General features: G+C 35.3%; 1 protein-coding gene across 1 annotated transcript; it reads left to right on the top strand.

The window, feature by feature from the left end:
- Positions 1-296: 296 nt before the first annotated feature.
- Positions 297-15,184, top strand: LOC105050462 (uncharacterized). The gene is made up of 8 exons (XM_010930487.4): positions 297-923; positions 1,085-1,208; positions 8,378-8,507; positions 9,159-9,195; positions 9,308-9,545; positions 10,986-11,113; positions 11,199-11,291; positions 14,459-15,184. The coding sequence occupies exons 1-6, from the start codon at positions 693-695 to the stop codon at positions 11,081-11,083; spliced, it is 858 nt and encodes a 285-aa protein (XP_010928789.1). The 5' UTR covers positions 297-692; the 3' UTR covers positions 11,084-11,113; positions 11,199-11,291; positions 14,459-15,184.
- Positions 15,185-16,428: the final 1,244 nt, after the last annotated feature.

The following is a 16,428-nucleotide window of genomic DNA, read 5'->3' as shown; positions in this document are numbered from 1 at the left end:
TATTTTCTGTTGCTCTAATGATAGCTAACTATGGAATAAATTAGTCAATCAAGATTAGTTGCAACCAAACGACGTAAATTGCGGAAAGCCATCTGGAGGTTTCCATAAATAATTGTGGCCGCCGGCTGAGACAGAACCAGTATATTTCAGACATGATTATAAAAGTTTTTTAAATAAGATAGGCGTCGTTCTATCAAGTCTAGGCCCAAACATTGGGACTGTACCTAGTAAATCATTTAAAATTAGGTTTAGAAAAAAAAAAAAGAAAAATAGAAGGAATGAAGGGTGCGGCGACCTATAACTCATAATTAAAGCAGAACGGGAGGGCCCCCTCCCTCTTGCCCACTCCCTCTGCTTTGTTTTGAGAAACCTCTTACGAGTTTCCTCTCTTTTTCGGCGATCATCACCTCTCTTTTTCTCTCTCTGTGAGAGCTTCTCAACATATTCCCGACATCTGTTGAGAGGTTCTCGATCAACAGTAGAAACCTCTCCACCTTTGATTCAATCCTTGATCCCTCCTTCCATCTCAATGAAACTAGGGTTTTTCTAAGCCAAAAAGAGATGTGGCCTAGGGTTTATTCGATCTAACGCGACGTCAGCTGATTCCCTCCTCCTTTGTTCTCGATCTCCATTCGTCTTGCGGAAACTTCCTTTTCGGATCTTGAATAGAGAGCTTTCCTGGGTTGTATTACATGGCCCATCACCCCGGCCCGGCGCCGGGGTCAGGATCGGGCTCTGGCTCCGGGATCCACTTCTTGAATTCCCCCTTCGGCGACACAACCCTCACGAAGGTCTTCGTCGGGGGCTTGGCGTGGGAGACGCAGAGCGAGACGCTGCGCCGCTACTTCGAGCAGTTCGGTGAGATCCTCGAGGCCGTCGTCATCTCTGACAAGAACACGGGGAGGTCGAAGGGCTACGGTTTCGTGAGTGTTTCTTTTTATTTTCGTTTTTTTTGGGTTTCTTGACGGTTTTTCTAAAAAGTTGGCGTTTTGATTGATGAAGTGGTAAAAAGTTTTGATTTCTTGTATGAGTTTGAGAGATGGCTGAATCTTCTTTGGGATGATGATTTATGTGGAGGGTTTAGGTGACTTTCCGTGATCCAGAATCTGCAAGAAGGGCGTGTGCGGACCCGAGCCCGATCATAGATGGGAGGCGGGCGAACTGTAATTTGGCTTCGCTAGGGCGGCTTCGGCCGGCTCCACCTTATGGTAGGTCTTTCCACACTGAAGTTCGTTTTTGGTAGTTATTACTGATATTCATATCAAGATGCTTTAATTGCCATCTCTCGTTCATCACATCCTATCTATCAGCATTGACAAGAAATATGGTGGCAAATTTTTCTTAGTTTTTTCTCATTTAATTCTTTGGAACTTTGTCGGGATATGGTAATTGTCATGAAGTTTGTGATCTTTTTGCATATACTGTGATTGGATGTTCAGTTGAGTGAATGATTTAGGGATGCTTTTAGAGAACCTTTCTCTTATGTTCTGTAAAATGATAAATTCAGGTTAACAAACAAAAGTAAATTTTAGGTTTTTCCACTACTGACACATAGTTAATTGTTGATCTGGATTTCTTTTGAGCTGCATTGTGTGTGCTTCCATTTAGTCAATCGATGTTTCACTTGCATCCTTGTACTTAAGCTAAGTTATGATTTAGTACCAACACCATATATTTGATACCGAAAAAAATTGTGATAAAGTTCCTCTTTGTTCTTTCCCAGTGAGTGTTGTAGCGGTGCTTCAGTGCCACCACACCACAGCTTCAAATTTGTAGATGTACATAAACCCGATGCAGTTGCATTCATTGTTTGGTCCTTTCCATTCTTCAATGCTGTTGCATGTCATTTTAGTGCCTACACATCATAGCCAGCTTATAATATTCATTGGGCAACCGGAGGTGCCAGAGTCATACCCTCGCAACTTGGGGAGCAGGGAACCATTATGAACTAGTACATAATTAACTTATCTCACAGAATTTTTGTTAATTGTATAGAGATTAATATATGATCATCTTAATGAAGGCAAATGGAAACGTGGACGTTAAATTGGAAACATGGAAGCCTATTCCGATGTTAAATATTAGTTGAATTAAAAGATAGTTATGCTACATGGCTTGTAACTCCATTAGCATGGACATGGTGTTGAAGATGCAGTTAACACGATGGAACTGCGTTTGTTATTGTCTATTATGTTATGATGATTATAAACTCTCTCTACCATCTAGGATACTAAGTTGAACATTGAAGACATGTGAACATAATTATCATTCCAGGAATGTGGATGTTGATACATAAAAGAGGAGTACATATAAACAGAAATGCAACAGAGGAAGCTTATGCATAGCATAGATGAAGGATGTAGTGTGGGCAAACCATTTGAAATAGTTGGATGTGTTTGATGTAGACAATAGATGGCTCAAAATTTCAATGAGGAACAGATCTCATATTTAGATGGGAAGATGGAAAATGTGAAGCGAGAGAACTAAGAAGACATATGAGAATAATGTGAACAGAATTTTATACATTTTCCATTTAGATTATGATTTCATCTAGTAACCTGAATATTGGGGTTGGATCTACATATCCGGATCCAAGTATATGACATAGGGTGTATTTTATTTTTATCATATCTTTGTATCTTTTAATGATGATCCCAGATATAAGCGTAGCAGGCACATTTTCATCAAACAAATTTTGATGGATGTGCAAAATTTAGTGGGCAGAATATCTCTTTAAATATTTCGACATACCAAAAATAATAACTTAAAGATTTTATCGGAAATTTCACTTTTATCCCTAAATCATAGTTTTCGTTCATATCAATATGTGTTTTATGAGTAATATGTTTTGATCTTGCGATATTAAAAGGGCGAAAATTATTAGGACTAATGAGGTGAATTGAGTTTTCAAGATTAGATGGATTGCTGTATTTGCAAGCATAGATATGCACACATGCTAGTATATGCACATGCACATTTCAGTAGGGATCAAAGAGTTTATTTTATTTATACATTTTATATCTGAATAACAGTATTGACTATTGAGATTTTCATATGAAAAATATAATTACTTCTGAACTTATTTTAGAATCACAATATATTTGAATTTCGTGTTAGTGATCAGTTTTAAGTAGTTCTATAATCACAATTACGTATTAGCTGTTCACTTTAACTGGAGCTCCTCAGAATTTGTATTCCAAAAGATAATCTATAGATATCGTTAATTTTAATAAATTCTTTATTAGAAAAATGTAACATTATTAATGTTAAGTCATCATCTTTTTTGGGCGGATACAACAGCCAAGCTAGTATTTTCCAGGATATATTGTATCTTTGAAGCAATATGAGAATGTGATTGACCATTTGTGCTTGATCTGGTAAGTTATTGATGTTATTTCCATTATAGATGGTGTGATGAGATTCCTTGATAAGGGTTATCGGTCATTGGAACATTAATCCACCTCAGTAGTTACTCTACTAAGACAGGAATTTCACAAGTTACAAAGCTGATGTATATGAGTCTCTCTCTTTCTAATGGGATTAACCAAATGGTTCTTTGCTGCCTAAGCAAGGTGTGATTTTTTTAAATATATTCATACCATGGAAGTCTCACTCAGAAAGGTTGTATAGCTGATGAATTCTACACATCAAATGTGTTTAACATTTCTAATGTGAAATTTCCATATTCAGATGGCTCTAGAGAAATAGATACCTAACTAGGCTGCAAAGAACTGTGTGGTGGATCCCGAGAGAGAGAGAGAGAGAGAGAGAGAGAGGAATCAGGAGGAAATTGAAAGTTGGACATAATTGCACTTGGGAAGTTTTGGCTTAATTACATCGGGGAGAACTTTATAGGAGGTTGTAGATCCATGAAGAGTGTTTTTTTTTTTTGGTGGTGTGGTGCAGTGGATCACCGTGAATTAAATGGTAGGAGATAATGATGGGTTGTTTTGAGCAGGTTTAGTAAGTGGCTGTCCTAGTGAGAACGATTAGGAAAGGAGGAACCATTGCAGAGACTACTGGCCATGAGTGGGGTCCAAGTATTTTGAGAACAAAAACTGATAAATGGATTTTTTTATAGAATATTCTTAGGATTCAAAGCTATCTCTTTTTAACACATTCACATACATAAGTTGCATGTGTGAATGCATAAGTGATTTTTCTTAGAGGAAAAATAGGTGAAAAGAGAAATACATCAATCAAAGAAGTAAAATACTTTAGTTTGTATTCCTATATCTGAAGCAATAAACTCATCAGGAGTTGAAACAAGAAAGTTGTGGAATTTCTATGAAACTTCATTTATCATAATTTTTTATTTAAACTAATGAAAATATCAAATAAACTCAAGAAGATTCTAGAAGGCACCTATATTCGACTGCATTTAAATTTAATCTAAATTCACTCACTTTAACTGTGCAAATCTTGTCCAAGCATCACCTTGAACCTAAGTTTCAGTGATGCCTGCATGTCATCACAATTTGCCCCTCCCATAACTGTTAAAACCATTATTAGTGGGCTAGCCTGTAAAGAACTTTTTTGAATAAAATAATCACTGCTATAATGGCTATAATTGATGAAGTAATGGACAAAAAATGATAAGATAACAGAGTTAGTTTGTTATTGCTGCTCACATACTAAAATATATAAAATACATTTTTTCAATTGACATGGAGATTGGATTGAAAAAATTATTTTAATCAGACACCAATGAATATCAAATCATGGCCGTGTTCCCATTGTATAATGGTCATTGTAACAGGATAATGGCTATTCTTGAACATCTGTGATTTTATGTAGACCATACTGGGAGCCTCCAAAACCATTAAAATGACCATTAATTTGCAGAAACTGTTATTTTAAACCATGCCTCAGACACTGCCCTCATGCTCTTTCATTGGACTTTTTGATATCCAATGGTGGAGATTAACATGAATGCATCTCATAATTGTATATCTTCAACTTGTTCTCTTATTTTGATCGTCAATTTGGATGCATGTAGTCATCGGTTGGGCAAAAGAAAATGGGGAAACTGTCATGTCAAAGTTAACTATAACCTTAACCATATTACCTGGTCCCAGCAATTTTTGGTCGGCTTTATAGATCCACATTTGCCAAGTATTTCTATTTAGGATCACCTCTAAATCCATCATGTCAAAGATTAATGGATCGGTAAACTATTTGCACATAATCTTGTTCACCACCTCATCAAATGTCAGATCTTGCAGACACTCCTCATAACTTGTCAAATGTTGCATCTTCTTTGCCAGTTGATTCTCTGACATGTGGCTATCCAACAATCAAGTCACCGACCATGTGACAGTATATGCTTGAATTGTCAGCTTGATTATCTTCTGCAGTGATGCTATTTCCTTCAGAACTATAAAGATAGAGCAAAGCTATTTTTATATTTTAAACTGCGAAAGCTTCATTGGTGTTTGACTCAAACCTTGTTTCAAGAGGGCCAGAAAACTCATCAACTGGTTGCATGATGTCATGTATGAAGATGGTTTGATCTGTTATTTTGTTGGTCTAATAGCAGCCGGCATCTGGTATCATGTAAAAGAAGAACCAAACAGATGCTTCAGTAGATGAATCTTGTTGCTTTGACACCAAATGTATAGGAATCAAATCTTCAGAAAGTGGTCTGTAGTAATGTGGAAAATGGAGAGAGAAATGCATTGATCGGATTCATGACAAGAGAAAAGCTTGAAGCTCAAGATTCCTGTATCTAAAGCACATGGTTGTAAAAAATAAAAGTTGGAGTATTGATCAAATCTTCTCAAATTACAAAGATACTACAATAACAAGAGATAAACTGTTCTAGGTAAGTGGAATGTATTTAAACTCATCTAAAGTAATCTACATTTTGTTAAGAACTTATAGATGGTGTCTTAGGTTTAAAAACCTAGACTTATGTTTCATAGCTTAGTGGTGCAGAAAACACCTGGACTGATCATTCCTACTCATAATAAAGATATAAGACTTTTACATTGGATCTATAAGTCCTATAGAAATATGAAAATAGTTTTAAATTTTTTCACAGAAAAATCTGCTAGGAAAGTGAATTCATGCTCATGTGGTAATTTTGTCCATGATCTTGGTTGCATCCTTGCGCTGAGAGACTGAGAATAAGGAGGAAGGAGAGATAGCAAATAGAGAGAGACAATTTAATTTATTTAACTTAATTTCTGCTTTATACCACTTAGGTCCCATTAAGTACAATAATTCTAAACGCCATACTAGCACAGTTGGAAAGCTTCCTAGGACTTTGTAAAACTGCAAAATTCAGGTTTTTATGGAATCTTAAATAGATGGACATCAAAATCAACTCCAATTTAAAAATAGAATCTTCATTAGTTCAAAAATTAACAAAATCAATCTATGCCCAATGAAGGGCTTGTAATCAAGCCTACTTAAGGACCAGCAAACCCAAGACCAAATAGTTTTAAAGTTCAGTTTTAAAATGGCAAGAAAAAATAGAAGTTCTTACTCCCAAAAGAACTATAAATCGTAAAATAATATCAGTTTTATCTGTAGGACCGAAATTTAATCTGTGGGATTAAAGATCAACAAAATAGTAGAAAATCAACCTCTAAAAAGAATGAAATATGCAGATTTAACTTCAGACTGCATGAGATGCTTCTGTTGCATGGACTTGGGGACTTGTCCTGGAGATTTTCTATATTTTGTTTGAATGCTTTCTTTACCTTTGCGTAGCCATGATTTGATAGTGCAGAGTGGTACCAAGATTCTCCATGATCAACAGATTAAATGAGGGAGGTGGTGTATCTCATTCATCAGTCCTAAAAAATAGGCTGACTGTCTGTGATAGAAGATCGTTCCATCAGAACTTTAAAATCACAATCAATGGCATCAAAGGGCTTTTTCTTGCTGACAATCTTTGACTTTGGCTTTGAATCAATGATGTGACCCATGCTGCTCTGCTTGTGGTTGTTCAACAGCTAAATCTTCCTCCTCCACACAGTTAGCTTAAACTTTTACAGACATGTAGTCATCGGTCTGATCTTTGATCTTCTTTATCATCTCTGTGCAGTTTTTCCATGGTATGCTTACAAAGAAGATGTTCAGTGTATCCGTGCCTTATGAAGAATACTAGATTCTAGAAGTTCATCCGTGCACTTCATCAACACTAATAAACTCCATTAAATTGTTGCACCATCTAATCTAGTTCTTGTCCATCTGGTTGCAACAATTATTCATGCAGTCTCGTGACTCATCTTGCCATAGAAGCCTCTCATGTTGTTGCTCTGATGGCATATTAGTGTAGTGGTTCTTTCTTTTTGTTCCCGGTGGTCTTTAAGATTTGAGATTTTTTTTTTTTTTTTTTGTATTTTTTTTTAAAGATTTTGAGCTGTAGAAATCTAAAAATAGATCTAGATTTTTCTTACGAAAACCTATATGGGAAACAGAATCCATGCTTCATATGTGATCTTATCCATAACTGAAGGCAAATCCTGAAGCCCAAGAGAGAGAAAAGGGAAGGGGGGCAAAGTGGAAAAGAGACGAGAACTAAGAATTTGATTATTCAATTAAAAGATATTGCTTTACTCTGCTTTTCTTTATCTTAGATAACTCTGTATCAGACTTAAATAACATACTGATTCACATCCAAGCCTTCCTTGATAGAAGACAACAAAACACTTTCTAAGCAGTAAAACTAAGAGTTTGATGAAGTCTTATGTATAAAGTCATACTTCAAAACATGCTCCAATTATCCTACTTAAGGTAGAGCCTAAAAACCATCTAAAGATAACCCGACTAAATAGCATTTTGACCCTTGACTAGTTTATTGATTTACTAACACTCAAATTCAGCAGAGAGTGAGAGAGAAGAAAATAAATTTTTTATTAAAAAAATAAAATGTTGACATTAAACTTAATCTAAACCTCAGATGGCATCATTTAATAATTTATTTTTGAATGACATAGTAAAGGTCTAGTGTTCTGTATGGTGTTTTGAAACTTTCAATTGTAAAAAAGTAGGGGAAGAACAAACTAAGAGAGAATTAAACTTTCATGTTTTGGTATTCAGGAAAAATTGCTAGCAGAAAGGAATAAAAATATTATTGCAAAAAAGGATTGTATTCCTCCACAACATGGAACACTATCTTTTCTCCATGAAATCTTGCTTGTTAAATATTTATTGCAGTTACACAATATAGTTTTCATCTTTTTTACTTACAAGAACCAAGACTTGATAGCATTTTATTGGCTTTTGCAGTAATAACTGAAGGAGCTGTAAAAAGAAATATTAGATTAGTTTCATTGTTATATATTGCTTTTACTTTTCATGAGTCTCCTTCTTGTAATCTTGTGAAAGAATTATCGTTTTTTCTGCTCTGACTTCTCATTTGTAGGACATATAAGGCCATCAAGCCCTTACTTTGGAGGTGTTCCAGCTCCGAGGGGGCCTTACATAGGAAGTTCCAGTTATCACCAAGCATTTCCATACAACTACCAACACGCTCTTTCGTATCCACCATATGGGTAAGTTTGGCCTATGGAACTTGCTTTGCTGAAGCGTAATGTTCAAAAGATGTATTTGGCTTAGATAATGATGTTTAGATTTGAAAGTTCAATTCAGCCAATCTTCGTCAAACCTTAACATGCTATCACCATAACCCCAGCTTTCAAGCCTTCTACGAGGTATTTTTGGAGTCCAAGGGTCATTGTCATAGCATGCTAAATTAGAATGTATATCAACAGGAGATAGAGTCCTATCAACTCCAATTTTAGCATACCTGTAGTGGATGAACTTAATATCTGAAATAAGTTTTGAAGCTTGTGTATCGTATTTGTGAATTATGTAGAGAAACTGAAACAGAAACCTCAGACTGTTAAGGTTTTACATGAGGCCAGGGACAAGCTGGGCATCAGCTTTAAGTTTGAGATGAAAAATGATGACCATGGACTGAAGCAAGTTCTGACAAGTAATTTATTAGAGAACAAGTGAAACCTCACTTCCGCACTTATAATGGCAATTTAAATAGAAACAATCAAGTGACCTATTCTCTTTAAGAAGTCCGTTCTTTAAGAATAGTTGGAGTGCATACAGATTGTGAAAAATTCATGTGTTGACATCAATAGAAATACTACTGATGAAAAATTTCTCAAAGGAATTACTGGTTCCTCATGCAGGTACACAACATATGGACCTGAGTACATCTATCCACAGGTTGAGAATGCTAATTTGTAGTCCTCCACATTTTTTTTACTTTCGAATTTCAAGTTCACAAGTTTCTCTTCTACTTACTTTCACTTGGTATGTGATCTTATTACATTTGCAGAATGCTTATAATCCTTACACAGCACACCAATATGTTCAAGTATATGGTGTTCCTGGAGCACTAAACACAGCTGTTTACCCATATGGGCAACTTGGCCAGCCACTTCCTGGTGGACATGGTTTCACAGCAGTTCAGGGCTACACTGTGCCCGGTCATCATCTCATGCAAATTAGTGGGCAAAATGTCAATGGAGTAACAACTGCATCTTTAGCTGCAATTCAAGCACCATATCCTGCAGGCAAGTTTTCTGAATTGGAATTCTATAGTTGGTTGACTTTTGCAACTGGTGATCTGTATGACCAATGTTAAAAGTGTAACAGAACAGAAGTACCAGATGTCTTGATAACATGAATATGTACATTCATGTATCCATAACATGAATGCATATTTTTAATTACATGTGTAAGTGCACAGATGGTTGGAGGTATGGACATTGAACAAACATGATCATATTATGAACAGGATTTGACCTTGGAGTGTAACTATCAAAAGCTAATTCCTTGGTTTGCGCAGATCAGACCGAATCCTTACTTAACTCTCATTAAGAGAATTTGTATATCTGTCGCTTTCCTCAACTTTGTTAGAGCTCAAGCCACTTAGATTACCATTTGCTTCTCTTCTCCTCATCAGATATATTCATGCCATCCTTAATCAATTCTCCACAGGTGCAGCTTCAGATCTCCTTTCACAGTATTCATGAATAAATATGTGATTCTCTCATATTGCTTTGAGCTAGCATTCTCATCTACCATATAAATGTTCTGTTTATGGACTATTATAACTAAATATTTTAGGTCCGTATTATTACTGGCCTTGCTATTGTTGCACAAAAAATTCCCTTCAGTCATGCATGATGCATTTTGAGCCCTCGCAAACGATAAATTGTAAGATTTATAGAGCATATGAATACTAGAGTGCATAACCTTTGTGCACCAAGTTTTAGATGCATAAACCTTGTATGTTAATCTGCAGTTCTAGAGGTCTGCTTGGATCATAGGATTTGAGTGCTTGATTTTGTTGTTCATTGTTCAATCATGTCATGACAATATTTTTATTATTAGCTTGAGTTTCTTTCAGTGGTTGGTTATCTACCTAAAGTCACTGCTTTAGGCTTTTTCTTAATCCACCTTGGGGACCAGTGTTATTGGTGTTACCAAGGAATGATTTCATCATGAGGTTTTGGAGATGAACCAGTTGGGGACAAAATAGAATGCTAATAGATATGTGTATTTCCAACAATGATTTAAGAATATCGAGTTCTTGGCAAGGAATGGTTCTCAATTCTTGTTGAACCTTAACACGAAGATTGGTGACTAAGGACTTACAAATAAAACTGACCTTACGATTGTGCACTTGTTTGGTAAGTTGGATGCTTTTATCTTCCTTTATGGTATATAGGGGGGGAGACATGTATCTGTCTGGCTGGTGCTGGTATTTAGTTGTCTCGGGCTGTATTTATTTTATGCTTCCTTGTAATTCTCCTGCTGCATATTTGCTTATATTTAACTTAACCAAAGCAAATCAGATATTCCTTTTATTTAAACCATTAATTTTTTGGTATCGATTAAATGACCCAACACTCTTCAGACAAATAATGATGATGATGATGTGTATCAGGCTGGCATCTGTCGTTGCAATTTTTCTTTTTTAAAAAATTATGATTGGCTGAACTTTTCAGGAATGGTGGCACCAGTTCCAGCTCAGCCACAATTCATTGTTCCTGCACATTCACCACAGTTCACGCAGGGCAGTGGTTCAGACCAAACAGCAAGTTAAAAGGGGTATCTGAATGTATGACATCTTGAGGTAGACTTTTCATCTGAACTCTTAACTGATGCTTTCTGATATCCATATGATGTGATTGCACATCCATTTTTTTTCTCTCTATCAGATATCCTTGGACTGCAGGACCAAGAACAACAGTACTGCTACTTGAGCGGCCTGCTTGTCTTGCCTTGCAAGCTATCATCTTTGCATTCTAGAGGTTGGTTTGATTCTTTCATCCAATTTGTGCCTGAAGACATAGGTTTATGGTTCATTGGCTTATAAAAATCATAAAATGCTAAACTTTCTTGTTTCAAAAAATTACTTTTCTATCCTTTTCTTGCAAGACATAACAAAAAGCAAAGTTAGCACCAGGATGAGATTTATTTGGTGAGGTATCACTTCCAAATGCTAATCCTTTTAGAAAAGGACACTGAGTATAGATTCTATATAAGATGTGCTGCCTTTTGGTTGAATTGTTTTCTTGATGACACCACAGTCATGAATTAAAAGACAGTTAAAGGGGGAAGTAACAGAATGAACAGGACATCAATCAATAACTATGAGTCTACAGTTAGGTAGTCTTCTTTAGAACTCTCTTTTAGTCTTAACTGCTAATTGAACTTTCTTATTTTACAACCAAGTTTGCTTACCGGATGTCCCTTTAAATTTGATTCTCCTGATATTTCGATAGACACTTCCTTGATACTATTAGTCATCTCTTTTGATATGGTATTTTTTTTCCCATATAGATCCTCTTTTCCTTCTTGCGACATTCTGTCCTTAAAGCCCATTTCTTTGTCTTCTCACAAATTCCATCACCTAGTCCTTGGGTTCCTATTTCCTTGAGTCATTCTCGTCCATTTCCTGATATGCGCATCCAAAATTATCAATCTACTTGGTATAACTTGACAATCTTTACACAAAACTTGATCAGCCTTTTTAATAAGGAAGAAATTTATTTGACTAGTATTATATATATTTTTAAAAGTTATCAGGTGAGAGTCCTTTTTAGTTACTAGGTCATGCATCATTGCAAACTCCAAAATGGCATTTCCTTCCTCAGTTCGATTTCTGAAACCATAATCATCATGCACCCTTTGAATACCTATAGTATATTTTTTCACATTTTCATGTGTCCATTCAAATCTTCTCCGATAAATATCTTTTCTCCACCAGGAATCTCATGAATTAGTCCATCCATGTCCTCCCAAAAGCGTTGCTTTGTGGTATCCTACCTGAGGAACATATGCACTGATGATATTAATAGATTCCTCTTCTAACACTAATTTAATCTAACTTATTCTATCTCCTACTCTCGTAACATCTATAATCCCATCTTTTAAATTCTTATCTACAATAATTCTTACTCTATTTTTTATTCCTGTTTTTTTCCAATATATCAAAGTTTATAATCCATCTTACCAAATTTCTTTGCTTTTTCTACCATCCTCTGTCTCTTACTACAAGCAATGCTAATTCTCGTTATAGTCGTTGTATCCATTAGCTTCATCAATTTTCCTATAAATGCCCTTGTATTCCACGTTGCTAAATGTATTTGCTTTCCCAGACAGACTACTTTATCCACACCCATCCATTAAAATGTGAGAAACCTTGTCTATTTTCCACTACATCTGGGTTCCGATGCAGCATGTTGTCAGTAGGGAACATCCCAACAATTTTCTTATATGGATTCATTTTCATAGAATGTGATTATCACATTGGCTATCAACCTACTGCAACCCATGTTCATCTGAGCTTGGGACTGGCTATGTACAAAACATAGGCGGAGTTGTGAAGCACATGCTTCAACTAGTATCTAACAATGTTAATATTTTAATGCTATAGTTTATACAGTGTAACATATGACATGGTATGATATATAATCTTTAATGCATACACTATCCAGTATGTTTTTTTTATAATATTGCAGTACTGCTGTAAATAGTAATTATTCTCTTTTTTTTCAGAAAAAAAAAAACAAAGGAGAACACTTTCACTTTCCAAATGAAATATAATGACAGCGAATGAACAAGTGGTTTATTAAAAAATAAGGTGCAAGGGAAGGAGAAAGTCCTGCCCCTTGAAAATGCACATAGTTCTTCTGGCTACCAGAGGGAATCCATAAAAAGGCTTTTAAGTCTAAGATAATATTGTGTATCATATAATATATCACTGTTACATGATTATACTATGTTATATTATAGTACATAAACTCTGTATTACTATAGTATGATATATTGTACTGTATATGATGGAAACTCACTAGTAGAACATTGTAGTGAATGATATGGTATAGTGGTATAATAATGTAATATTATAGTATTACTATATCTTATCAAACTGCTATGTTAGTATAGTGCGATATATTTATATTGCATCTCTGGTCTTAGTTGGATCCTTTATGGTCCTGTCCTTTCTAAATGTTTGTGTGGGTACACATGCATGTGTATGCATGCGCAAAAGTGCCCAGTGTAGAATTGTTCATTGGCATGTTTCAGGTGCTTAGGTTTCTTTTAACTACATTGCATATCGTTGTTGAATTACTATATCGGTAAATTTGGTCCAAGGGTTTCAACTTAATTTGACTTTACGTTTGTATATTCTCCTGTTCATCATTATTTTCTATTCTCAAAATTTCATACCTATGTGAGCAATCCTACTTATCTGCATCTTTTTTTTAAAAAAAAAAGGAAATATCTCTTACTGGTTTTTGGTGAATCATGTATATAATGTTGTATTCATGGTATCTGATGTTTTAATATAAGAGGAACCAAAGTCTTATTTGGTTCTTTAATTGAGTGTTTAACAGAGAAATTTGTTATAATTTTTATAAAAGTTTAATGTCTGAAATTTAGCACTGGCCCCTTCTTCCCCATTGGTTGAAACCCTGGCTCTGCTGCTGACTGTGTATTGACTGAATCTTGCATCATTTTTTTTTATACTCTGATAACTCTTAGAACTGTAGGTAAAATATTTTTGGTTTTGTCTTTGCAAGGTACTTATTGAATCTATGCTTCATTTATCTACTTGCTTTCTAACACTATTGCAAATTCTATTCCTCCTGTTAACTTCAAACACATGTATTATATGTATCACAAGTGATTTGGCCGTGTATCTAGAATTTATGCACCAATCATGCATACCCTGCAATATAATAATACTAGTTACCTTTTTACTGTTCCATGTGAGCTGGACCACTAGACACTGGATGTGTGCTTTTGGTCCCCATCTAAATGGTTTGCCTGCACCATCATGATGGGTATAAACCATCTTAACTTCCATTGAGAGTTTGCTTGCACTGTCATCGGTTATACCATGTTACTCATGTTTGTGTGCTGCTTTGAATGCTGTTAACTAGATGACTGTGCTAATCAAATTTTGCAGGTTGTCCGTAGTCATGGTCACCAGGGATACCACATTCGATGTTGAGTCGCTCCAATGGATGGAGCTGAAATGCACAAGAGTTGGAATGCTCTTGCCTTGCTGTTGTTGTGTCTGTAAATCACCATGCCCTGCCTGATTGGTGGAGTCTGGACTGATGGGTGCCGGAATTGCATTCCGACAACCTGTAGAGGGAGATGCTGCTGTCGGTCGAACCATACTTCCAAAAAGATTCTTTTGAACTCCAGAGTGCTGATCTGATTATAGTCTTTGTTTGTGGTTCCTGGATTAATTTGTTTAGTTGCATATAATCATGGTCATGTAGACATAGCTTAGTGATTGTCGGTGGGGTCCGTCATTGTGTAGCTAGCCTTTATAAAATGATGCGGCATTGGTTTGGTTTTCCTAATAAGCAGCTTCAGGGCATTCAGTAAGTTTTTTTGATTGGAAGGCATTCAATGAGTTGATTTTTTTTTTAAAAAAAAATCTGAAAGGATTTTTCTTTTCCCTTGCCATTTGGTTAGCGCTAAGGGAATTTTTCGTGGAAACATGTTACCATGGGGTTTGGTCATATTTTTGGCATGAGTTGGAAATATTATATCAGAAGCTACCAGATTTGTGTATTTAAACCTTGGCCTTCGGTCAATGTCTTGTATCAGTACTATCAAAGGATTCAGGTTATTATTTCTATGAAGTGTCAAAAGAGATACTGATGAACAATGCATTGAACTGAATCTTTATTCATTTAAGCAACTTAAATAATTCATTTTTTTGTTTAATAAATAATTCTTTTTTAAGTTATGCAGGTTGGAGAATATTTTATAATAAGCAGTTTATAAATCGGGGAGACTTGTTCCGATGTAAATTATTAAATTTTTAAGTTATGCAGGCTGGAGAGATGGGCATTGGTTCAGGGTCCTTATCGGGTGAGACAATGGAAAGCAAAGGTCTGCTCGAAATTTGGAATGCTGGTTCTGATCTGTTGCTCACTTGGGGCCTAAAGAGTCTTGAGGGAAAATTGGTTGCTTCTGCTGACATGGGACGGTTATGATAATCGTCATGATTCAGCTTTGTAGGAACCCAATTATCACCCATTTTAAGGGCCTTCGTGCTGTTATCAGGAAATTTACCACAAGTTGGGCTAAAGCAAGCATTTGCAGGTAAAAACATTGGTTTCGCAGGAAAAAGTAAAGATGTGGATGCATGCCAGAAGGTTTTGATGAGCAAGGCTGCGCATTTAGGCAAGGAAGATGCTGCTGATTTTTCATTATAATAATCATCGTGAGGCATCTGGAGGAATCATATCTCATTCATCACTTCAGGATGGTCAATCAATACAAATTGCAAAGTTTTAAACTGAAAACCAGGAAAAAAATTAAAATTAAAAAAAGCCGGCCCTTCAGCTTGGCTGTGGGCAAAGCGTTTGCACAAAGCATTCATAGATACAGGGGCACGTAGCCTAGGCCACAATTTCAGATATATGGATTCTACATTGGAGTATTTGTCTACCACATCTAGTGGGAAAAAAATACGCCATTTCATCGGATGGGCCAGAGGCCACCTAACACAATTAATAAAGGGGCACATGTTTAATGTAGTTTTTTTTATTTATCAAAATATCTTTTCTCATTTAATATTATGACATCTTGGATAATGTTTCATTTAAATATATGTTGTTATTTTTTCACATGATATTCTATCACTATTATGATATTTTATTATTTTTGTAATATTTTGATAATTATATATAAAATACAGTATGATGCAACAGGATGTCATATCATTATTATGACATTCTATTATTTTTTATGACGTTTCAATAATTATTTATAGAATACAATAAGATATTATACTATTATTATGACATCTTGTTATTTTTTTATAATATCTCGAATATTATTTATAAGATGCAGCATTATATTATATCATTATTATAATATTCTATTATTTTTTATGACAACTTAATAATTATT

Source organism: Elaeis guineensis, chromosome 8 (assembly GCF_000442705.2).
Source record: "Elaeis guineensis isolate ETL-2024a chromosome 8, EG11, whole genome shotgun sequence".
NCBI classification, from domain to species: Eukaryota; Viridiplantae; Streptophyta; class Magnoliopsida; order Arecales; family Arecaceae; genus Elaeis; species Elaeis guineensis.
This window is presented reverse-complemented; position numbering and strand designations above follow the sequence as displayed.